Raw genomic sequence first — 25541 nt, 5'->3', positions numbered from 1 at the left:
TCCTTCATTCAAATCAAGCACAGGAAAGGGAACATTCATGGTCCTAACAACTCCTCCCAGTAGTCGTTTCCCTTAAACCCTTAGAGTCCTGAGTTTGTTATTACACATTTATTTAGCTGGACATGCTACAACATGGTGCTGCTGGGTCCTAAAGCTGCCAGCCCTCTAATTATCCTCACGGGATGTGAACACTTCCACGGTTTTCAAACGCTTGTCCTGAAAACAACCAATGAACAGGACACTGCTGGTGAAATACCAAACCAGTTCGGCTCGGTGTACATCTGCGATTGGGTCATCATCATGAAGTTGGCAGCAAAATTCACTCCATACAGTGGAGTGGTGCATTAGATGGTTTAGGTGAGTGGATAGGTTTGGTGAGTGGACAAAGATTTGACAGGTGGAGTTTAATGAGAGAAAAGGTGAGGTTATCTGCTCTGATCGGAAGTCTTGAGAAGCAGATTATTATTAAAGTAGCTGTCTTGTAATATTAAAGCACACAGAGATCTGAATATCCTCTAACATAAAACTGAAAAGGTTAGTATGCAGGTACGGTGAGTAGTAAGCAAGGTAAATTGCCTTTGTACAAGGTCTTGGTGAGATAGCACCAATAATAATTACAATTTTGATATCTTGCTTAAACAGTGACATACTAACACTGGGAGCAATTCAGAAAAGTGTCACAAGATTGATTCCTGGAATGAAAGAATTGGTTCATGAGGAAAGGTTGAGCCCATTCTCATTGGTCTCTTGAAGAATGTGTGGCAATCTAATTGAACAATATTTTCAGGTGGTTTGTTAAGGTACATGCTGAGTGGATGTTTCCCCTCATGGGGAAATCCAGAACAATGAAGCAGAGTTTTAAAATAAGAAATCCTCCAATTCAGATGAAAATGATTCTTTGTTCTATGGATTGTTAATCTTTTGAAATTCTCTATTCTTGAGATCTGTATTGGGTGTCAGTTGATATATTTAAAACAGAGTTAGACAGATATTTAAAGTGTCATGTTTCCACACTGTGGGATGACACGATTGGTGAGTAAAGGACTATGGGACTGAGTGCAAGAAAGTGAAGTCAAGATAAACATGATCATCTTAACTGGTAGAACAGATTCAGTGCATCAAATGACCTTTCCTTCTCCCATTTCTCATGTTCTTACACATTCTGGAAGCAATATATCTGAATGGACAGTGCCTTGTGCATCACAGATTAAAAATAACAAGTAGTTACACTGCATCTATTTCAACTTAACAAAATAGGCAGCAGACATTCAAATTCATTCCTCAGGGCAATGCCTTGACCTATTCAAGTCATCCTGTCTGGTTTAAATTTAAAGAACGCTTGGCAATTAATGGCCAGTCTTTGGCTAACTGCTGAATCCACCTGGCAATCAATCAATACTTTCTTCTCAAATAGTATTTACATTGATAATTCTGCAAGCGTCCTGATAAATGCAGAAGAAAAGCAGTGCAGACAAAATGTGTCTTTTTTCTGCAATACTCGGGTTTTGTACTGGCAAATGACTACTTAATAGTCCTTTTGTTACAATAACGTGAGTGTAATTTTTAAAGAATGTTTTTAAGATTAAAGTTCACTTGACTATTCTCCATTTATCCTGATTAACAAAAACATTATTCATTTCACAATTTTTAAAAAAATATTCATTTCACTATTTCTTAGCACATCACCAAGTTTCTACCACATCCTCCAAACTACTGAGACTTACAGTTGCAATACCAAGCACTATATTTCAAAAAACAAGCACGCGTTACTGCCATTTAAAAAACTTTAGTGTAGGTATTTTTCAAATCATTCATAGCGAGATCACCTTCAGAAATGCTTTCTGCATATTTAATTCCTCATTTCTCCATCAAACCTGGTAGTGGAGTTGTAATGGTTAAAATAATCCAAAGGAAAGATCATTTGTATGCTTTTGGCATCCCGAATAAAACGTAACGTTAAAGCAATTTTAGATGCAACCAACAAGAAAGATACATCACTAATTAAAGTCACCAGTATTAGGACAAGTATTCTTTTCCTTTTTGAAGAGCAAAGAAGCGATGCAAAATTCAAAACATTTGGTCAACTATTAAAAGACCCAAGCATGACCTGTAGGAATATCCCATAAGAATCACATATCTCACACTGCATTGAGAATGCATGATGAACGTTCTGATAGAAGAAATAACAAACCTTAAGTGGTAAGTACCCCACTGGCATGATGGCTGAGCACTTTGCCACAAAACCAAGCCAGGTTTATGATGAGAATACAAGCAAGGTTATGAATGTGTGGCATTCAAGGGGATAGAATAGTGGAATGTGAAGCCAAGCTTCTCAAAGTAAATTCAGCAAAAATCTAATTTTATTTAGCTGTGGCGCGTTTTGAGAAGATTTAGTTAGTTGTTTTGGCTTTGTCAAAATCTAAATTGATAGGCCTTTTTAAAAAAAGACTTTCAAGGGATGCAGGCACCAGTGACTGGAACCACATTTATCATACGTTCCTAATTGCTTTTGAGAGAGTGGCTGACAACTGCTGTGGTCCGTATTGTGAAGATACATTCACAGCATTGTTAGGAAGGGAGCACTAGGGTTTTAACAGTGAGGAAACAGTGATACAGTTTTGAATCGGAATTGTGTGTAGTTTGCTGGAAACTTAGGGCTACCAGTCTTTCCACTTGTGTGCTGCCCTTTCCATTTTGGGAGGTAGAAGGTGGTATTGAAAGGTGGTATTGAAGGTCGCTATGTGTCAGTGATGGAAGAAATGAATGTTCATGGCAGTGTTTCAGATAATAATAAAGCAGACTGTTCTCCCTTGGATGGTGTCAAGCTTCTCAAATGTTGTTGGAGCTGCACTCAACCAAACAAGTAGGGAGCATTCCGTCAGACACCTGAATCGTGCTTTGTTGATGGTGGACAGGTTTGAGAATTCAGAAGTTAAGTGCATAGTGTTTGTATAATAGGTTCACAGTATCCCAGAATGCTGATGGAAGTGGTTCACCATTGAAAGTCAAAAGGATTTGGTTAAATTCCCTCATGTTGGTAATGGTGATTAATTGGCATATTCTTGGTGTAAACATTGCTTGCCAATTATTACGTCCCAATATTGTTTGGTTCTTGCATCCGCAGTTATTAAACATTGTACAATTATCGCTGAACATCCCTCCACCATTGCTCCTCCTGATAATGTCTTCTGATGTGCAGACCTGAGGTCTGAGTGCGACAGCAGCTTCTGGAAGTGGAAGCCAATGCACTGGCAACATGATTGGTACATGTGGAACTTCCCAGCTGCTGCCAATTTAGAGGGAATACTGACCCCATTACTGACTTTGTGATGGTGTTGCAGTGATTGAAGCAGCAGCTGAAGATGGTTTGGCTTAGGACGTTACCTGGGAAACTCCTGCAGAAATGCCCCAGGACTGAGATGATTAACTTCCAATAGCCACAACCACCTTCCATTGTGTTAGGGGTGATTCCAGCAGTAGCCACAAGCTCTTGCCTCCCGCAAACCCCACCCCAACCTCCCACTGACATCATTTTGCTGAATCAAATTGGCTGAAAAATTACATCTTTCATGATAGGGACCTCTGCAGGAGCACAAGATGGACCATCTAGACAGTACTTCTCATTGACAATAGTTACAAATGCTTTAGCTTTGTCTTTTGCATGCTTCACAATTATTCAGGATGGGCTATAATTATGGAGCATCCTTCTCTAATTAGTTGTTTTAATATCCACCATCCCTTGCAACAGCTTTGAACTGATCGGAGAGTTGCGGGATCACTTCTGTCCATCAGATGGTGCTTCCAATTTTTGTGCTGCCCTGTGCTGTAGGTTGACCCTTCATCTTTAGATATGTCTCATGTTGCTTCTGGCTTGGTCCCTGGTACACTTCGTTGATTGTGGGTTGATTCCCCTGTTTCACAGCAACATTATTAGGAGAGTCATGTTAAGAAGTTAGAGGAAAATGCCTTCCTGATTGTATTCCATGCACCAACACCCCTTCAGGATTTGCCCACTAGTGGGACAAATAATACCAAGGGGTGGTAATCAAGGAGTCCAAGACATTGGCTGCAAGAGTGATTCAGTAACTCAGTTTTGTCAGGATGTTGCTCGACTATGTTGTCATTGATGCATGTAAAATGGAAATGAAAATTAAAATCAAAAGTAGGAATTTATTCAGGCATGCTTAAAGATGAAGCTCAGGTATTCATTGTCTTCTTCGTCATAATTCAAAATGTTCATTTTGAAAATGGTGAATCGAATAAAAGCATATTGATTTTACTGTAAGATTTCCAAAATTGAATTCTCTGAAACAACTGCAGAACTCATTTTAGTTTCCTTTCATGAAACTAGAACAAACTTCTTGTTAGAACACGTTAAGATCAAAATATGAGGATTACATCTTCCTTTGAAATGGTAAGTCACTGAGAATTTCCATTTTGATGACATTATTAAAATATTAACAGAGATAATTTAGTGTAATTAATGCTTTATAACCATCTATTTTCTTTCACAAACTTTCAACCTTCAAATTGCTAGTGTCAGATCACCTAAACCTATATCATGTCTGCAATCAACTAATAAGATGATCATTTCCTGATCAATGAATGAATTCAAACCAAATCCGCAAGGATTTGTCACAGTATATCGTCCAATCCCTCTTTAGAGTTTTAATGAATATTTTGCTTTCTCATACCTTGCACTCTAAAATCTAAATTAAGATTCTAGAACATTTAGTACAAAAGATATGTTCAAAGTCAATGGTTCACATGCTTGTTCAACAATACAACCATGTGAAATATTTCTCTGAAGTGACTTTAAGTGCTTCAAGTAGTCTAAGAGACAAAAATATTCTCTCCAATATCATACTTGAGATTAAAATAAAACAGATATGGATAGTATTTCTCATCTAATTTTGCAAACAATACAGAATATTGCAGTTAGTTATTTCAGCACCAGGCTTGTGCCGTAATAACAGAAATCCATCAACATGGAAGTGCAATGCATACAGTGTGAACTGATTATACCCCCTGCTGCTTGCAATTTGACCAGACTAATGGAATTAAAGTCATTAATAAAGCTGTGGTCCAGAACAGCCATACAAAAGCTCAGAACAGTCCTCAAAGCATACGTCATTAACCATTCATTTCACTGTTAGCATTTCTACCACTGTTACATGCAGAATGAAATCAGAAGAGAAGAACAAGCAAGTTGAGAAAACCATGCAGTGATGACAGACCTTTGGATGGAGGTCCATCTTTTGGTCAGGAGACATAACGTAAGCGGCTTGTGCGTAGGCATAGCTTTTGTAGCGTTTAGAAGGTGAAGGAGTGCGCACATGGACTGTGATCTGAAAAGGGGAAATGGGGAGAAGCACACAAACATTGTGGAAAGGGGATGAACAAGTAGAAAAATATGAAAAACAAATATAAACTGAATGAAAGAAATCTTAGCAACACAAGAATTCTCCACCATAATACTGCTCACAAGCAATGATTATCGTTATTGGGAAAAAAATACGGAATTCCAAAAATGAATGAAAAATGGTGCTGAAAATCCCTCGATCACCATCATCAAGATCAGGTGACAATTCACATTAGTAAATTTAATATCGACTTCCATTTAACACAAAAGTGTCAACTTTTCACTGGTGGAGGCAGAATGCCTCATTTCTTCACAGCAATCTACTTAGAACCCTTTTTGAAAGGCAGTAAACCCTCACATTGTGAGTGATGGGTTTCTGGAACACTGCTGAATCAGGCAGGTAATTATTGTCATTTCCAGAACTGTTAGTTTATATTCCCTGTTAAAACAATCAAAAATACTCTTTAAAGTTAATCATCTTACTAAGTGGCATAAAATAATGGCTAATATCTAAGTTTCTAGCAAGGTAGACTTCATGTTAATTATACATGCTGTTCAATAAAGTTCATTGTTGATCATTTATTGACAGAATTTTTTTTTAAACATTCAAGCTAATAAATTGAAAACAAAGCTGGTCAGCTACAAGATCCGGTTAATACTTATTGACTGCAAGGGGGAAAACAGTTTGTTTCTCTCACTGATGTTTTGGAATAACCTGGCTACCAAACTTGCAGATATTATAACAATAGCTAACTTCATAAATATTTCATTGGCAGGAAAATGCTTTGAATAAACAAAGGATGTGAAATATGGTGATTAAGTGAAAACTTTCATGATTGTTTGAATCAATTTTGAAAACTAATGTAAAATCGGCACCCTATACATTTAATGAATGTCTTTGGGTTAAGATTATGCAAGGCAGACTGATGTTCCACCATGAGGTTAAAACAGATGCTACCACAGACTTAGTGGCTTAGACATCTACATTTTAATTTTCTAGCTTATTGGTCATAAAGGCCTGGTCCATTCATAAAGAAACAGAAGGAACTGGTCAAATATTAACTTTCGTTCACTCTTAGCACATCTTAGTATCCCAATTCATAGCTACGCACTAGATTAATTGGTAGAGAAGCTGACCATTGCTTTCATATTGACCGGCTGGTGTGCATTTGCATAAAAAAAATGACTGGGAGATGCAACTATCTTCAAATGAATTACATATCAATTTCTATACCAATTAATAGGCTATAAATTATTTCAGTCTATTTAGAAATATAAATTAATCACAGCAGCCTGATGATGCGTAATTGATGCAGAAGTCCCAATCTCAATTTAAGTCACTTTTTCTTGTCTATTCAATTTAGTATCAGGTGGAACTCTTGTAAAGGAGCATGTTAAATGCTATTTTTTTAATGAGTATTGGCGTAGTAACAAAAGTCATGTGCCATTTCAAAATCATACTATACCTTTAATACTGATCTTTGAACATCTCTCAAGCTGCTAATGAGCCACTAAATGAGTACATGCGACAAAAAAGATTTTCATCCTGCTGAGGGGGGGGGATATTTCTGCAAAATAGGTCAGAACAGTTCTCCAAAACTTATTTAACCATAAGCTTTGACATGTGCATAAAGAATTAGTGTCAGCAATGCACATTGCAGCAACATTGACTGATTTTGATAATTCATAAAGCAACCCACTCATTCCAAGTATAAGTCTGATATTCTCTGAACTGCCACTCGTGCATTTACATCTTGCCTTAAAGAAGGGGACTGTGCACAATGATCTCACCAGAGTCCTGTGTACCGGAAGCATAACTTCCTTCTTAGCATTTAATCCACCTTACAAAGAAAAATGATAACATTCCAGCAGCTTTCCTAATTACTTACTGTACCTGCAAACTAACCTTTTTCACTGTGATCAAAGTAAACTGTTATCACATTTGGGATTTAACATGATAATTTATAATACACACAGTTTGCAGTCACCATCATCAGAATTCCAGCTATAATTCAATGATAAAATGACAAGAAATAGCCAAATGCTGTCAGCTTTAGTTCAGTGGTAGTGCTTCAACTTTCACAATTAAGCTCAATGGCAACTTGAGCCAAACTCATGAACCAAGCTGAAATTTCAGAGCACTAATGAGGGAGTGCTGACACACTGGAAGTGCCATCTATTGGGTGAGATTTTAAACTGTTAAAACATTCTGTAGCAGTATTTCTAAGAAAAGCAGAAGAGTTCGGGTCAAAGCTTATTCTTCAAGAAAAAAAAGTATACTTTTGCTGAAAGAGCATGGCTCACTGGCACTAATAGTTTCCAAATGACAGCTTCAGTCTGCTCCATAAGTGGTAACACACCAACGCGTGACCAAGTGGACGTTTTTGGGTCTTTGTAAAAAAAAAATGTTCAAGGGTCAGATTGCACTGAGGGAGAGATGAAAGGCAAGAGACACGTGCTTACACCATCTACAACTTGGATATCAGAAGATGTTAAGAGTCAGAGATAGGACAATAGCAGGACCATTAGGTAAAATATTCTGTCATCACTGGTTTCAGTACCATTATTGGCCATAGTCTCAGTAATCTCTGTGTCAATGATTGTCAGCACTATCTCCTCCATGAAAGTGAGCACAGATGCATACTAACTGTGTATTCTCTTCTCAGATAAGCAGATTGAACAGCAAACACAGAACTCCAGCAGTTGTTCCCTGTCTTATTCAGATGCAATGTGCTACATGATCCTTCCATCTTGTGGTTCTCTTGCGTCTTCATCCAATTCTTCTTCAACCAATGATGTTCATTCTTAATGCTGTGCCTCCTACAATCCTAGTCATTCTTGCTTTGCAGTGTTATCCACAATACATTAAACTACAATGATGCAGATTATTTATCTGGTTCCTATTACAGAGATTCCTTTAGGTCCCTCAAAACACCTATCATTGCTTCAAAATGGAATTGCAAATTTGGTATGTTTGCAACATTTTCCGCAAAATAACGTGATGTTGAGCTGTTCACAGATGCGACATTTTCAAGTGATCCAAATAGAAAGTGGCCATATAAGGATTCCCAGTTTAACTATAATACTAAAAGTTAAAACATTGCATTGTAGTATCAGGCAGCTGTTAACTCTGTGGCATGGTTTCTTTACTACCCTTCCATCTACTACTCTGAATATATATTTGTTATTACAATATGTTTACATGAAGAATCTACTGCCAAAAATAGGCCATGTAGCAAAATTGGTCTACACTTAGGCTTACTTTCTACTTAACTCCTCCCAGAGTGGCATGACAAAGTTCATATGTTGCTTAAGGCCACCCTTCACCCCTTAAAGGGGAGCAAGTTGGTTAGGTGGTGGAAAAAGACTGAATACTGGCCCAATATGGGAGAGAGTACAGTCTTAGATTCATGGACACAGCATCCTACTTCCTCCACACAACTATTTAAGAGACAGTGGAACCAAATAGCAATGGCAGTCAATGTCAGGATCATATTCTAAGAATTTAAATGTAGTGCTGCAAAACGTTCAATGACCTCATGTAGTCAAGGTCAGCAAGTACGCCTTCTTATACCGTATCATTAAAGTGTAGCTCAGCGCTTACAAAGTGTTCAATTTACTTCAGTTCCATCACTGACCTACCATCAATCTTTAACAATCCTGAGTCAGACCATATATTCAGAATTTTATCTGACCCCTTCATACAGAGCACTGCGGTAAGCCTCACAGCCACAGGTCCCAACTGACACATGCTCAGCTGAATACTGAAACACGCACACATCTCTCTATCGCCAAGTGGCCACAACTGGGCATAACAGCACCCACCTGACATGTGCTAAAGAGATTGATTAACATAAGAAAATGGGAGTTTTCAGTTGTCAGTGAAGGTAGAGAAGGTTAAATGTTGTTTCGCTTTTTAAATTCTACAACTGTTTAAAGTAAATGGTGTATACAAAATTAAATAGTGTTTAATTAACAATATGTTGTCTTTAGCTATTGATGCCAAAATAATTATTTTACAATGTGAAGTGTTCGCATTTCATCCTTTCAGCTAATGCCACAAAACTTGTCCCTTTTTTTCTAAAAACTGTTCCTTAGCTCAAGGAAACTCTGTCCTTGATTTTTTTTCGAGGGGCAGTAAACCGGGTTGGGCTCCACTCAGTCTGGTTCGGTACAGAGATGAAAAGGATTTTGAGGGGCCTTTTGTTTATATGGAAACAGATGAGACTTCAGGTCAAAGTGATCATGCTTTAGAAGCGACCTGTACAATGAAAGGGGAGTGGTCAGCTCTTTAGTTGACCTGAGCTCAGCGGTTTTCGTTCAGTCTTGAACTGGGAGTTCAACAGGGAGCTGTGTGAAAACGGTCTTGCTTTTATGCCTTTCAAATTCAACCTGAAAGCATGTGTTCCGTTCATACTGGTTATTAAAGGGAGTTTGCTTATTGGGACTGTTGTAAGTATTCAGAACAGCATAATTAAGTCTAGCTGGATAGGTTGAGTTCTGTAGATGTTCTTCATTCTGTTCTTGGTGTTTCATTGTGTAATTTTGTGAATAAACTTTTGTCTGTTTTAAAATCTAGTAGTCAACCTAGCTATCTTACTCTGGGTAATTTTCACAGTACACTTACCGTAACAAATTGCAAAGTTATGGTCTGGGGCTGCCTGTTTAAGAATGTTTTGAGTGGTCTGGCCTCGTCCATAACAGACTGTGGGCTCTATGCAGGGTTTTAAACATAAAAGTGATAGGTGCTAGTGTCTTTATTTCAGATGTTGGTTTGGTTGGGTATGCAAAGCTTGGGATAGTAATGCCTCTTTCAGTCACCAAAAGTTTTCTGAATGTGGATGTGGTGACTTTGGAAGTTATGCAAAAAATTGCAAGAATTAGCAGAGATGCTGGAACTGCCTGCTTCTGTGAAGAAAGGAGAGATAATTACAGCAGTAGTTCAGTTTTTAACCTTGCTGAAGAAACCATCAGAATCTATAGAGATGGCAAGAATTTAATTGCAAATGAAGCAGAGCCAGTTAGAGGCAAGAGATAAGGAAAGGGCAGCTGAAATGAAACAGTTTGAGTTATGATTAAAAGCAGAAGAGAGAAAAAGAGAGAGCTTTTGAACTTCAAAACTGACACTTAAAAAGGAAAGTCAGTGTAAAAGGCTGGAAATAAAGGCTGAGGGTCAGCTCAATGAGGAAGCATTGCAATTTCATGTGGAAGAGCAGAGAGTTAAAATAGCAAGGTTAGCAGCTGAAGTGACAGCAAGGTTAGCAGCTGAGCTGCTCCATAAAACTCAGTTTGACTTCCTGAATCAAGTTCAGTCCATGAGAGATAGAAATCGGGGCAAAGAAAAATCCACATATGGAAAGGGAAAGGTAGATCTCTGTGAAGATCATAAGGATAACTTACTACAGGGGTAAAAAAGAAACCCTTGAGGGGGACAAAGAAGTTAAAAGGCTCCAGTGTTTTCATTGTAATAAAGTGGCCCACAGAAAATCACAGTGTTGGTGGGCAAGGAGAAAGTCAGATGTAGGAAAACCAGACAAGCCTGGAAATTTTGTTGGACTAGTAACAAAAAGCACAATGGAAGTTAGACAACTGTCTCAGAGCATACAAGATAATCAGAGGTTGATTAAGGAGGAAGTGCCACATCTGCTTAAAAAATATACATGCAAGGGTAAAGTTTATTCACTTAAGCCAGGAGTAATAAGTAAGGAGATTACAATATTAAGGGACACAGGTTCCTCTCAGTCTGTAATGCTGAAGGATAAGGAGAAATGCAGTCCTGAAAGACTATTGCCAGAGAAGGTACTGCTAACTGGAATTCACGGTGAAAGAAAATGTGCTCTTTTATATAAAGTGAGGAGAGAGAGTCCAGAAAAGAGTGGACAACTTGTGGTAGGCGTACTGGACAAACTCCCAGCTCCAGGAATACAATTTGTCCTTGCAAATGGCATAGCTGATTCACCGGTAGGCAACACTGCATTCCCTAGTTGAAGAGCCAGTGGAGACTGTGCGTCAAATATTAGAGAATGGTTAAATAGAGCTGGAGAGTTGGCAAGACACATTTAAAAGTATTACAGAATACATTGAATCAGGAAGCAAATAAGAAATCATAAATTCACAATTTTGCAATTGGAGATAAGGTATTGGTGTTACTTCCAGGAACAGGTGAGCCTTTAAAAGCAAGATTTAGTGGACCATATCAAATTGAGTGAGGTGATTGAGAAGAAATTGATCAGGACTCCAGACGGGAAGAAATCTCACAGAGTGTGTGATGTGAATATGCTCAAAAGGTGTTTTGGTAGGGAAGGAAAGCAAGAGGAGAAGGTGTTAATGATTACAGCACAGAAGGAAGAACCAAGTTGGACATTCCCCAAATCAAATTGGACAATGAGGAAGTTGTCAAAAATTGGGATAAATTATTGAGTTACCTTCCACAAGCAAATCGAAATGACCTGAAGGAGTTATTACTATCGCATGGGGAGATATGCAGAAATAGACTGGGAAGTACTAACCTAATTGTGCATGATGTAGGGATAGGAGATGCTGTTCTGATTAAGCAAAATCCTTATAGATATAACCCTCTAAAGTTGGCACAGGTTCCAAAGGAGATAGAGCGCATGCTCCAAGATGGCACAATCGAAGTGAGTTTACAGTGACTGGAACTCACCCATAGTCATGGTACCCAATGGTTATGTGTGCACTATCGCAAAGTCAAAGCCGTTACAAAGACTGATGCATATCCAATTCCATGTTGGGAGGACTGCGTTGAAAAAGTGTGACAAGCATCTTACATTTCTAAGTTGCACTTGCTCAGAGGCTCCTCGCAAGTACCTCTGTCAGAGAGAGCAAAGGCACTTTCAACTTTCATATTGCCAGATGGACTATATCAGTTCAAAGTCATGCCATTTGGTATGAAAAATGCTCCAGCCACATTTCAAAGATTGACTCTTAAGGTCGTTGCTGGATTACCCAACTCTGTGGTGTATATTGATTACCTGGTGATTTTTAGATACTCATGGAGGAAAAATATATAGCAGACTTGTCTGACCGATTTCAGATGGCAGGCTTGGTGGTAAACCTATTGAAAAGTAAATTGCCAAAGCCCAATCACCTTCCTGGGCCATGTTATTGGACATGGACAAATGGCCCCCATGAGATGCAAAACACAAGTAATTGGGGAATTTCCCACACCGTCAACAGAAAAAGCAGTATTACAGTTCCTGGGGTTGAGTGGATTTTACTGCAAGTTTGTGCCGAACTTTAGCAGTATGCTTGCTGCTCTCACTGAATTGTTAAAAAAGGGCAAGAAGTTTCAGTGGACAGTGGACTATCAAAAGGCATGTGACAGCCTAAAAACTATGCTAACTACTGCCCCAGTATTAGCCACATCAGATTACACAAAACCTTTCAAGGTGGCTATCAATGCCAGTGATGTGGGTGTTAGTGCGGTGCTCCTGCAGGAGGATGACAAAGGGATAGAAAGACCCATTGGGTATTTTTCCAGAAAGTTGAATGACCATCAACAGAAATATCCAACAGTGGAGAAAGAAATTTTAAGCTTGGTGTTGGCATTACAACATGTCAGTGTTTATATCACTAGCAATTCATCTGAGACAATCGTATACACTGATCATAACCCATTGATATTTGTGGAAAAATTTAAGGACAAAAATACCAGACTGTTTAGATGCAGCCATTCAATTTGACAATTGTGCATGTGGCAGGTCATGAAAACGTGATTGCCGATGCGTTATTGAGACTCAAACAAGATACAGAGGAATTTGGTGGCGAGCGTGACGTGGCCTGAATTTGCACGTGGTTGTGCATGTTTGTATGTTTATAGTTAGTGTAGTGTGTATGTGTATTTAGACTACAAACTGGGTTTTGAAGGGTTAAGAATGAGGCATTCTTTTGGTATTGATGGTTTTTTTTTAAAAAGAGTAAGATGCCACAAAGCTAGTCCCTTTTTTTCTAAAAACTGTTCCTTAGCTCAAGGAAACTCAGTCCTTGATTTTTTTTTTCAGAGGGGCAATAAACCGGGTCGGGCTCCACTCAGTCTGGTTCGGTACAGAGATGAAAAGGATTTTGAGAGGCCTTTTGTTTATATGTAAACAGATGAGACTTCAGGTCAAAGTGATCATGCTTTAGAAATGATCTGTACAATGAAAGGGGAGTGGTCAGCTCTTTAGCTGACCTGAGCTCAACAGTTTTCGTTCAGTCTTGAACTGGGAGTTCAACAGGGAGTTGTGTGAGAATGGTCTTGCATTTATGCCTTTCAAATTCAACCTGAAAGCATGTGTTCCATTCATACTGGTCATTAAAGGGAGTTTGCTTATTGCGACTGTTGTATGTATTCAGAACAGCATAATTAGGTCTAGCTGGATAGGTTGAGTTCTGTAGATGTTCTTCATTCTGTTCTTGGTGTTTCACTGTGTAATTGTTTGAATAATTTTTTGTCTTTTTTAAAATCTAGTAATCAACCTAGATATCTAATAATTTTCACTGTACACTTACCGAAACAAGTTGCAAAATTATGGTCTGGGGCTGCCTGCTTAAGAATGTTCTGACTGGTCTGGCCTTGTCCTAACAATAATAACTTGAAGTTTGAACTTCACATTAAACCATTACCATGCTGTACAAGGAATATAACTATCTAAAAAATCTGTTATTTTACAAGATCATTTTTTTTGCTGATATGTTTAAAAACAGTGGATAAGTCAAATTTAAATGTCTGTGTTCCTTAGTGTATATTGTACACTATGTTCAATGTGGAGTGTTATTAATGCTTTATCTAATTAGCTCATGCTTCAATGTCATTCCCAGTTCACTGAACTCTGTTTTATTACTTTCGCACTTGTCACTATTTTGTTCTCTGTATTTTCCTGTTATATTCCCACATTATTCAAAGCAGATACAAACAAACAGAAGTGCTTGCAAATGAGTAATGTAACCAAACTTTCCAGTAAACTGCAGCAGCAGTCTCTATGAACATTGAATGATTTATTTTATGGTTTTGATCCAACATGTTCTGCTTGAATATTTCTTGGATGAAATCAGTACTCTGAGATGCACATATCATAGACATATCACACTTGCTGTCATTTCTTTAGGTTGTTACTCCAAAGTGATTGTAAGTGTCCACTATTCTGAGTTCTCTTGTTCACAAGATAACTAAAGAGCATTCTAAAAGAGTTAAGGTTTAAAACTCCATTCTAATCTCACTTCAGTATTGCACTATGGTTGTTTTTTTTTGTTTGGATTGTCGTAGCATGTTGTATCTACTTATTAAAAAGAATTGTGAGGATTCCTATAAAAGCTGCACAGGAGAGTTCTGATAAATAAAACGATTACCATGACAACAAAATACATGCCACAGCCTATCAGACAAGCACAATAGAATCAAAAAACAAATAGAAACACAACACAAACAGCTACAAACAATTTTTATAACATGCAGAAGTATTCATAAAACTATGGGTGCATATTTAAATTTAACTTTTAATCACAGACCACATACCATGATGAATCCTCTGACACAATATGCAATCCAAACCAGGGACTCTGCCTGGATCACTTTGTCAATGTTAAACATTCCATGCCAACAGCCTACAGCAATTTGTCCCAATTCCATTCTCACCTGTAGGTAAAGTATGCAACCCTCGCTCTGTACCTCTATGGCTGAAATTAGGACATGAGCATGTGGACAAAATATTCATCATTTAACTTTTTAAAGATCTAATTAAATTCTTGCCACAATTCAAAGATTTATGAATATGGAAACGCTCTGTGTTGTCTTGGCTGAAGTATTTAGCACTTTACTGTTCCAAACACTCAGAATTCCAGCTTTGCAAATGATAAACTGCAGAGAGCACTTTCAAACTTAGGACATACCAAGATTCTTTGCATTCAAGTGGTTAAATGTGAACAGAGTGACTACACTTGAAGCATGCTTAACAGGTACTTTTGGTCAAGTTTGCAAATCATCACCTGCTGGGAGAAATGCTGCTTTTGCTGCATCTCTCTTTGTTCTTCCTGAGTGACCTTTGGCTGTCGTGGCAGAGTTTCAACCTCCTGGATGGCTTCAATGGTTACTTGCTGGGGCAGAACCTGGAAGAGCGACGTGATGTACATAATGATGGACTTCTTGTCTGGGTGTGCAGTTGCAACGTCTGTAAAAAGAAGCGTGGATTTTTTTTAAAATGGGAAAGGTTTGTTTACTTGCACTTCTAATGTGGGGAGATGCATGCTGCTTCACAGCAAGAATCAACCAATCAAACCATCAGGAAACAGACAGCCTAATGAACAAGGCAATTCTAGATGCATGTCCTCCAGAGACTAATTAGGGCAATGTGAGATAGCTCTACACTTCAAACTCTCAGTCTTGCATACAAATGAAGATTGTACATATTTTCAGAATGGTTATTTTCTTTCCTCAGGCACAACCAATTCTATCATTGTTCTTTAGAAAAAAAAAATTGGCTATATACATTCATATTTCACTGATTGTTATTATGAAAAGACCTCACAGAAATAATGTGGCACATATTGATGTGCCAGATCCTTGGAAGTTTAAAGTTATAATGTGACTATGGGCTCAACATAACAATTACAATCACAATGCAAAAAACGAAAATAAATTCCCAGAAAGTGTTCCTGAAGCACTGGTGTTTTTATAGGCATATAAAACAATTAAGCTGTCCTTAATATAACATTCTGCAGGTTATACTCCCTTCATTATGAAAATGGGTGTAAATCCATTTCTATGTTGCTTTGTGGATATATTGCGCATTGCATGCCTTAAGCAATGAAAATCTCCAAAATGGGTTTCAGAGCCATAGCACTTCTTTCAACACCACCACTTTCCCCATCCAACACATCTTTATCAGTGGTTTCACCCCAACTCTTTCCTTCAGTCATCTATTCTTTTTGCGAACATCAGTAATCAGGTAGTCTCACCACTGTCCAACTGGTTATAGTCTTGCCTGAATCTCAATTACTCACAGCAGGCTGTTCTCTCCCATTGGGTACCATAGCCAAGAGTAATCCTGCAAAGAAAGACTTTTCTAATCCCAAACCTGGAACCTGAACATCAGTTATGGCATGGTACCACTGCCGTCCTGAGACCAGCCCGGCTGATGATCAACCGAGACTCTCTTAATTTGCCTGTGCGAACACACTGAGCCAGAGAACAGGGTGGCATGGTGGCTGAGTGGTTAGCACTTCCTCACAGCACCAGAGTCCCAGGTTGATTCCAGCCTCAGGTGACTGTCTGTGTGGAGTTTGTACATTCTCCCCTTGTCTGTGTGGGTTTCCTCCGGGTGCTCTGGTTTCCTTCCACAGTCCAAAGATGTGCAGGTCAGGTGAACTGGCCATGCTAAATTGCCCATAGTCAATTAGTCAGAGGGAAATGGGTCTGGGTGGATTACTCATCAGAGGGTCAGTGTGGACTGGTTGGGCTGAAGGGCTTGTTTCCACACTAAGGAATCTAATCTAAGCTAAAAACACTTCTCATCTTCCATTACATGTTGTTCCTTATCAAAATGGTTCTTACATTCTGCACAACTGCAGTTGAAGAATTCCATTTGTGCACCTGTTGATATCTTCTTCAATCAAACCTGCCACCTCACCAACAAAGTTGGATTACTGTAAGAGTTCTGAAATTATTGTACAAAATGAATAAAGCCCTCATACAATTCCAAACATTTGTTTTGACTAAGCAGTCTTTGATTTCCACTTTTTTGATTGTTTCCTTCACATCGAGCTCCTCAGCATCACTGCCACTGGAGGCATTATACTCACCTCATGAGGTTCAGGTTGGGTATAGTTGACTGTAATTACAGCCCATGGCTTTGGATATTTAATTTTATTCTATCCACAGGTGAGATAACATATAGAGCAGCAATGTGCTTTTGGCAAATTTACATCAGCTAAGCATGCAGCGTGCCTTGCACTTACATTATTGCTAAGTCACCTTCCCATCCTCGATGCACGTGCAGTTTAGTCATTTTACTGATTCCCAGTTGGATCCATTTTAATGGGAATGGAGTCTCTACTGTTTTTCAGGCAGAGTGATGCTAGGACTTAAGTCTTAAATGAACAGTAATGCTGAACACTTGGCATCTATATCAAGAAAGGCCATCAGGCTGTGCTAAAAAAACAAATGTCACCTTCTGATGGATTGAATGTGCAAGTCAGCAAAGCAATTCACTTCGCAGCTGGTAGCTCTGACTTGGTAGCTGTGTGGCCAGGCAATGCTGTATTTATGTCAGAATGCTACCATGTCTTTTTCTTCTGAAATATAGGAGCATTATCAGGACAGCATGCATGAAATTGTTTAGGATTTACATTTGTGACTAGAAAGGGGAACAACAGTTTAGAAGCTAAACTGCCTGGAAATTCACATACAATGCTGTGATTTGGTTTGGTGCATGAAACCTTTTGATCTGAGATCAGTCATTGCAAGAAAAGAAAACCCAAAAAATTATTGATTTTTTTAAAAGCCCTTGTTGATGTCTTATAAGTTGAAGCTTGCATAACCTAAAATGAACCTTTCAAGAAATAATGAAAATGATTCAACGATTTCATAGCAAATTGTTTACGTGGTCTTCATGGACACCACATGCACTGTCACACATTAAAGCAATACAAAATAATAACAATCGCTTTTCTTCAGTAAGGAGTGGACTTGATCAATGACTATGTTTATACATATAATTATCTCCATTGCTTTGGACTTTATAAGTCTGAGATATTAGCTTGATGTCTAACTATGTATACAAATAAAATTATTGTGCTTAAATTTATAAATGCAGTGACCTATCATGATCTTTGAGAAAATTCCTTAGTATTCCCAGTGACTTCTCATTATTTACTTAATCAACCTGAAATAAAACATCTTACTTTATTAAAAGAAAAATTCCTCTTGGGTTACTCAAACATATGATCACCACCTTAAGACTCTGAGCAATATTTTACAGCATATTATCTCTTAGAATGAGCAAGTTTATGTAACAGATTGAGAGTTGTCTCAATTCTATTCAATTATTGATGGTAAGTTCCACAATTCTGCTGGCAACAGAACTGATTCATGGGCTGCATTGTAAGGGTGCTATTGAGGCAAACAGATTAGCAAGATCCAAGCTCGATTCCTACATTGTGTGATTCCTGACTTGAGTGCCAAAGTTGACTGTCTCAAGGAATTAGGCAGTGGAAAGAAGGAAGTGATGGTTGTTTTTTCTCTAAACAAAGCTATTGATCAGTGAATGAGGGATACAGGGAGTCTTTCTGATCATTAAAGTAAAAGTAAGGTCTTAAGTTTGTGTTTATTTCTCTGGTCTTTTGCTTCAATTTTTCTTAAGAAGAACTTAGTAATGAGAAAATTCGTATTGGTGTAAAGCATACCATAAAGGGTAAGGAGAAAATAGAAAAAAAATTAACAGGGGACACAGAATCTGCTCACTTCAGGGACTGACTCTGAGCAGGCTGGCCGCCGCCAATGTACTGTGAGTGGAGTTGCCGGTGGATGGAGACTTAGACTTTGTACTACTATTACAAAACGATAAGGAAAAGAAAACAAAGGGTAAAGAGTTTTGGCATTAGTACTGGGGAGTAGAGAGCTAATCCACTGGGGTAGGTTTCACTTGAACTATGCCGAGACATCAAAAGGATACAACACTGATTAATTAATAAGTTGAACAAAATATAATAGTGCTAACAGGTTGGGTAATGGTCTGCTGCTGCAGCATGATTGAGCTGCTGGAAACCAAGTTGATCCCTGCTGACACCAGTGTCTTCAGACTGAAATTGTCGAGAGGCCTTTAAATTAATTGATCCAGAGGGAAAGCAAATTCAGGTCTGCGTTGAGGAGCTGGAGTCTGAAATACGAACATCAGGATAGCAGTCGCACCACTCAGATTAGCTGCTTAAAATTAGGTCCGTGATCAGGGAGAAGAGGACGTGATTGCTGGGGAGGCAGGTACGGGGACCCAAGAGGAAGCATTTGATGAGCCTCAGCCACTGAAATTATCCCCAGTTACAAGGTTCTTGTGAGCCACATGGATAAGTACAGGGACTACACAAATGACAAGCAATCTGATCATGAAACAAGGAGGAATTCAATGCTGGGGCGGGGGGGGGGGGGCAATAGCGATGCAATAGCTGGAGAGGACAATATAATGATGGGGTTAGGAACTGTTCAGTGTCACCGTGAGCATGAGTCCCAAGGGCTGTGACGCCTGCCGAGAGCCAGGATTAATGACATTTTCTTAGTGCGAGGGAAGAATTTGGAGCAGGACAGAAGGGATCCAGTTGTTGTTTACCATGCTGGTACCGACCACATGGATAGGAGTAAAAAGGAGCCTCTGCTGAAAGATTTACAACAGTTCGAGTTCAATTACAAAGCTAAACCCCCTCCCCGCCAACAAGATAATAATCATCTCAGGACGATTACCTGACCCACAAGCCAAATAATTGATGTTGGCCAAATAAAGTTAAGGAGGAGTGAAACACGTGGTTGAAAGATTGGCATGAGAGGAAAGGGTTACACAGATTTCTGTGATTTCTGTCAAGTCTTACCAAACTCACCTCATTAATGATCTACCTTTTGGTACACCCTGACCCACTTCTAACACTGCCTTCCTGTAAAAGGCGATCACCTTGTGGTATTTTTGTTGGATTGTTAATCCAGAGACCCCTGGTAACATTTGGGGGCATTCAAATGGTGGCATTTGAATTCAATATAAAAATAAACACACTGCAATAATTAGTCCAATGATGACCATTAATCCATTTCAGATCCTTTAGGGTTGACTCTTAACTGTCTTCTGGGCAATAAATGCTGGGTTAGCCAGTGATGCCCTCATCCCATCATGGAATTTAAAAAAAGACTGTTGAGCACTGACTCAGGCTTTGGCTACAATGTATTGCACTACTCCAGCAACGTAAAGGCACAGCAGACATTAAGCTATGCTGTGCACAGCCTGCACGGCCAGCACTCCACTGCACATAAACCATTCTCTCACCTTAATCACAGCTTAATTACCAGGACACACAATTTACCTGAACTTATCTACATTTCATCTGAACACTACAACTCTCCGCCCCAGTGTCACTTGACACCTGCATCTTGGCATTGTCAACTCAGGGAACATCACATGTAGACAGGCAAACAAACAACTCATCTCAAAGATGGACTTTTATTTACAGGCAGCAGAAAATCAATCAACAAAGTGAATAGGGGCAGCGATGCATCCTGTCACTGCAAACGAAAATGGTCAACGAGTATTTATGCTTTGTGATGGTCTGCTGTAGCCAGCTCTTATCAATTGCAATCCAGTGTCAAGCAGGTGCTGTCGGGCTTGTCATGTCCAAAGACAGCTTCTTCCGCCCCATTGCCTTTCTCACAAAACTGCTTCCATTCCTCGACTTCCGCAGCATCAGCACATCGGCTGTTCCAATTGCACAAAGCACAGATCAACAGGATGAAGCAATTCGGTTTCTGGGCATGCCCTCTCCGCACTTACACACTCCAACTATCCTCCCCCACCCCCAGAATGGTACAACCTGTGGGACCACATTCGGCAGCCCCTGGCAATTACTCCACTGTGACCCTGGTCAAAGCATCAGCAGCAGTACCAGCACTCTGCCTGAGTCAAGGCATTGTCAAATAATGTCATCAGCCATGATCACAGTAGGTCATCCTTGTCCCCTAGTATCTAGCCTTGTATGTGCAGTCGATAGCAACCGGGACAAGTCAGCTAGATCTTTGAGTCCTACTGCCCAGGCTATAGCACTGACCTTGTCATGGGGAGAGCTGAATGAATCAGTGTGATCTTGCAGAAGTGGCATTAGTTATATCCTGATACATTTCTGGGTGCGCTACTGAGACATCCCACACAGGTCAGAGAAAGTGAGGACTGCAGATGCTGGAGATCAGAGCTGAAAAATGTGTTGCTGGAAAAGCGCAGCAGGTCAGGCAGCATCCAAGGAGCAGGAGGATCGACGTTTCGGGCATAAGCCTGAAGAAGGGCTTATGCCCGAAATGTCGATTCTCCTGCTCCTTGGATGCTGCCTGACCTGCTGCGCCTTTCCAGCAACACACTTTTCAGCATCCCACACAGGTCACCCATTACTTGTTGGAAGGAGCCAGGAGCACTGAAGGTTTGAAATGCAGCAATTCTATCAGCCACCAGGAGAGGATGGCCTTCCACTCCTGCTACCCTCAGATCCAGCTCCAGCATCTGGCACAGTACTATCACAGTACCCTGGGATAAATGGAGCCTGTGGCAGCACTGCACCGTACTCGCCTCCTGCGAGGGGCCTTTGGCTGTAACACCTCCCTGACATCTCATCTCCCTGTCACAGTCACCAACATCTCACATCACTGAGATGCCAATGTTCAACCTGCAAGGACCAAAGGGAAAGTTTAAATTGTCTTTGACCAGCATTTGAACCTGAAACATTGTCACTCTGAAAGCATTACCAATAAAATGATTGCAAAGTAAATGTTGATGCACTTTGCAATCGCTTGTTTCATGGATTTGCCCCTTCCTTGTGCACAGTAGACACTGATCCCACATTTGCCTCCAGCCACCCTGAGCATTTTCCTAATCATTTTCCACGTGTACTTAATATCTAGTGAACAGCAAGTGAGGACAAGGAACACTGCACAGAGGGAGCACTCCTAGCATTGGCACTACCACAGCTCCACAGAACCTAAGAGCTGAGATATCCTGTGTGATCTTACAAAAGTCCTGAAGCTCACTTCCAGATCCCACCCCTTGCCACATGGAGGCCCAACACATTGAACTTTGCTCCACATCCAGCTTCCCTTCTTGTCCTCTGAATTTCAACATTCTAGCTCACTAATACACACCACAGTTCAGGACAATTCCCCCTGTAGATAACCATCCTTCCTGTAGCCCACTGATGCTACACCGCATAATCCTTTATACTTGGACATCCCCCCCCCACCACCATCCGTGTCCCTAATTGATATCAAGCCCCATCCCCTTTTAACAGGTTGGCCTTACAACTTCCCCTCCCACCCCAATGCTCAACACACAGGGCCCCGAGGAGCGTATTTGCTCCAGACTTCTGACTCACTTTGTCAAACAGTGCCGAGACATGAATGAGTGATCTCATCACTCCTGTGTTTCCAGCTCCCCAGATGATAAGCAATCAGGGGAATTGCGCGTTATGGGCAATCAGGGGCAAAGGCCCCCCAGGAACCTACAGGACAGACTATTGCCAACTCCCTAAATTGTAGCTGGACATACCCCTGAAGAAGACCAGCCCAGTAAACCAACTGACTATGATCAAATCCTGGACAGTTTGTAAATTGTTCCTATGATTGATAATACTGGGACTGCTGACTGTTAGCGAACACCCTTGAAGGCTATTCCCTCCTCCACAGATACATGACTGGATTAACATGCCGTGTGTTTCTGTGCAGGCACCGGGCACCTGCCGCAAGTGTTAAAGATTCTTTGTGCCATACAGCAAGATGTCCATCCCTGCTGACAAGCAGCCTGTCTGTGAACCTGAACAAAACTGCACGTCGATGCGGCAGAACAGCTAGCCCTGAAGCTCTGGCTGAAGCACTGATGAACTAACAGGCATGACAAGGAAGTATTAAATAAGCAAGGGCAACAAGCTGCCCCAAGATGCAAACTGCTCCAATCCATGAGCTAAGTGCCCGTCCCTGCGTGCAACATGTCCTCACAGCAACCTTTCAATGGCAGTTGCCAGTGTATCCTGCAGTGGATTGAGAAGGTGCCTAAGGGTTGGCAATTATCAGGTACCAATGTACATCACCAGGAGCGTGTGTGTGACTGGTGATTATGCATCATGCCCTGAGATACAGTCACATGGTAAGCAACACAAATTGTCTTCACAACCAAGAGCAAGCTAAAGTTATCAGGTATCCACTCTGACTTCCATGTCAAGAATTCTAGTTGAGTTTGCTCAGGGTCGGTGGTACAATAGGAAATTGCACATTCAGGTTGTGTGGTTATTAAAGTCATAAATAAGCAATAATCCTTCTTACCAGCCAGCTCTCTACCGCTGAGCAGGAACCTCACGTGAACACCTAGAACTTAGTTAAATGATGCAGTGAGTTGCTCCCAACATTGGGATTGACCTTGTTGGACTTCTCACACAATTCTGCCATGTTTCAGATCATTTGGGTCCCTGCAAATTCTGCCGATAATTTCTAAACATGAATTACTCTTCTCATGGACAGCCTCACTGGGTATCATGTCTGATTGCCAGCTCGCTCACACAGGGACTGCCAGCATTGACTAATATGCTGATCCTGCTGCCAGAGCTCAGAAAACTGAAGAGCAATTCAAGCATAAATATAAATTGAAGCAATATCATGCAACACAATTAAATGTATAATCTCATTCTTAGTTTTACTCTTACAGTATTAATACTGAATGAGGTTGCTCCAGTGAAAATTAGGCTTAAATGTGAAACCTAACTATCCAGCCTCATTGACAGCTTCATTTAGGAATTCAGTGGAAAAGATAAAATTGTAATGTTTTATTTACATTGATAGCACTGGGCACCCTGTTGTATTGTACAGGTTAATCAAGGCCAAGTATTGTCCTCACATGGAACAATGGTTACTGCTGGAGGATAAGTGGATCACAGCATGTGTAATGCATTTCAGCTTGTTACCATACAACAGTGTCGGCCAGAATTTCAAAACTGGTTGAGAACCTGACATCCTGGTGAATTCGAGGTCTTCACATTGTGTTTTATAAATGCAGGCTGGGGCCTTATTTGCAGATGTTGGCATCCTGAAGATCAGAGTAAGAATCAGCTCTCGGACCTCCACATTTAAACTAGGAGTTTGGTCGGATGGAGTTGGATTGTCCATTCATACTTCAAAACTCTCCTAATCTAATTTGGCCAATGGGGGGGAGGGAGGGGTGGGGGGGGGGTGACTAAATCAAATTCAAAGTTTCCACAGTTTTCTTTTATTTGCCTAAAAAATCAATCTCATCTCCACTTCTACTATTCTGGGAGAAGTGATGGACTTGCTCATGGTCTGCATCATCTTGTCCCTTTACACTTCTAAAAACAGCAATAATAACTTGGTCCCTCACTCTGTGTTGTGACCAATAACACAGTCTCCTTTGGCTTTCCTTCCTATCAGAAGGCCTTTTGAGCATATTCATATGACACATCCAGATTTCTTCCTATTTGGAGTCCTTATTGAATAGTTCATCTCACTCAATTCCCTTTTAACTTGGTAAGGTCCACTAAACTTTGCTTTTAAAGGTTCACCTATCACTGAAGCAACACCAACAGCTTATCTCCAATAGCAAAACTGAGTTTTTGATTTCTTGTCTGCCTCCTGTTTCATTGTATGCCGGGATACTTTTAAATGCTGTCTAGTCAACTCCCCTGCTTTATTTAATCATTTCTGAAAATATGTGTTCTCTGAACTCTGACTTAGCAATTTCTCCTGAATCAATTTTAGTGGTCCTCTCACTTCATGCCCAAAATCTAATTCAAAGGAAGTGAATTTGTTCGATTCATTTGGTGCATCTCTAATCCCAACAAATACAAACAGAATTCCCTGATCTCAATCATCTGTGCAGTCTTGGCTAAAAGCCCTCAACTTGGTCTTTAGTGTTTGATGCCACCTTTCTAGTGATCCACGTGACTCTGGATGGTATACAGTAGATTTGAATTGTTTGATTCCTACATTGTCCATAACTTTCTTGAATAATTTTGATGTGAAGTTTGACCTCTGATCTGATTGGATCTCTGTGGGTTATCCATATCTAGTGAAAACTTTGAGTAACACCTCTACAATCCTTTTAGCTGTGATATTCCATAATGGAACAGCCTCTGGAAATCTAGTGGACATCCAGTATTATTAACAAACACTGATTCCCACTTGTCTTAGTTAGGGGATCTATGCAATCAATTAAGACTCTTGTAAAATGTTCCTCAAATGCAGGAATAACTATCAAATTGTGCGGGCTTTATTACTGTCTGTGATGTTCCAATTACCACACACGCATGACATGTCTGGCAAAATTCAACTATACCCTTGTGCAGTCAGGCTACTAAAAATGTTCTTGTATTTTAGCCTGGGTTTTCCTTACCCTTAAATGACCCCTTACTGGAAGTTCATCCACCACACAACACCTCCTTTCTATAACCC

At 40.0% G+C, this 25541-nt stretch overlaps 1 protein-coding gene across 6 annotated transcripts in view; it reads right to left on the bottom strand.

Annotated features, from left to right (window-relative positions):
* Positions 1-25541, bottom strand: part of dmd (dystrophin) — a 1983095-nt gene that overhangs the window by 1257928 nt on the left and 699626 nt on the right. For 5 of the 6 annotated variants that reach the window (XM_060833515.1, XM_060833512.1, XM_060833514.1 and 2 more), the window contains exons 8-9: positions 15347-15528; positions 5238-5348 (exon numbers count right to left, since the gene is read on the bottom strand). In XM_060833515.1, coding sequence (XP_060689498.1) covers positions 5238-5348; positions 15347-15528 — 293 coding nt within the window. The remainder of the gene's footprint in view (positions 1-5237; positions 5349-15346; positions 15529-25541) is intronic. The other variant, XM_060833517.1, reaches the window with a different exon arrangement.

Source organism: Hemiscyllium ocellatum, chromosome 12 (assembly GCF_020745735.1).
Source record: "Hemiscyllium ocellatum isolate sHemOce1 chromosome 12, sHemOce1.pat.X.cur, whole genome shotgun sequence".
NCBI classification, from domain to species: Eukaryota; Metazoa; Chordata; class Chondrichthyes; order Orectolobiformes; family Hemiscylliidae; genus Hemiscyllium; species Hemiscyllium ocellatum.
This window is presented reverse-complemented; position numbering and strand designations above follow the sequence as displayed.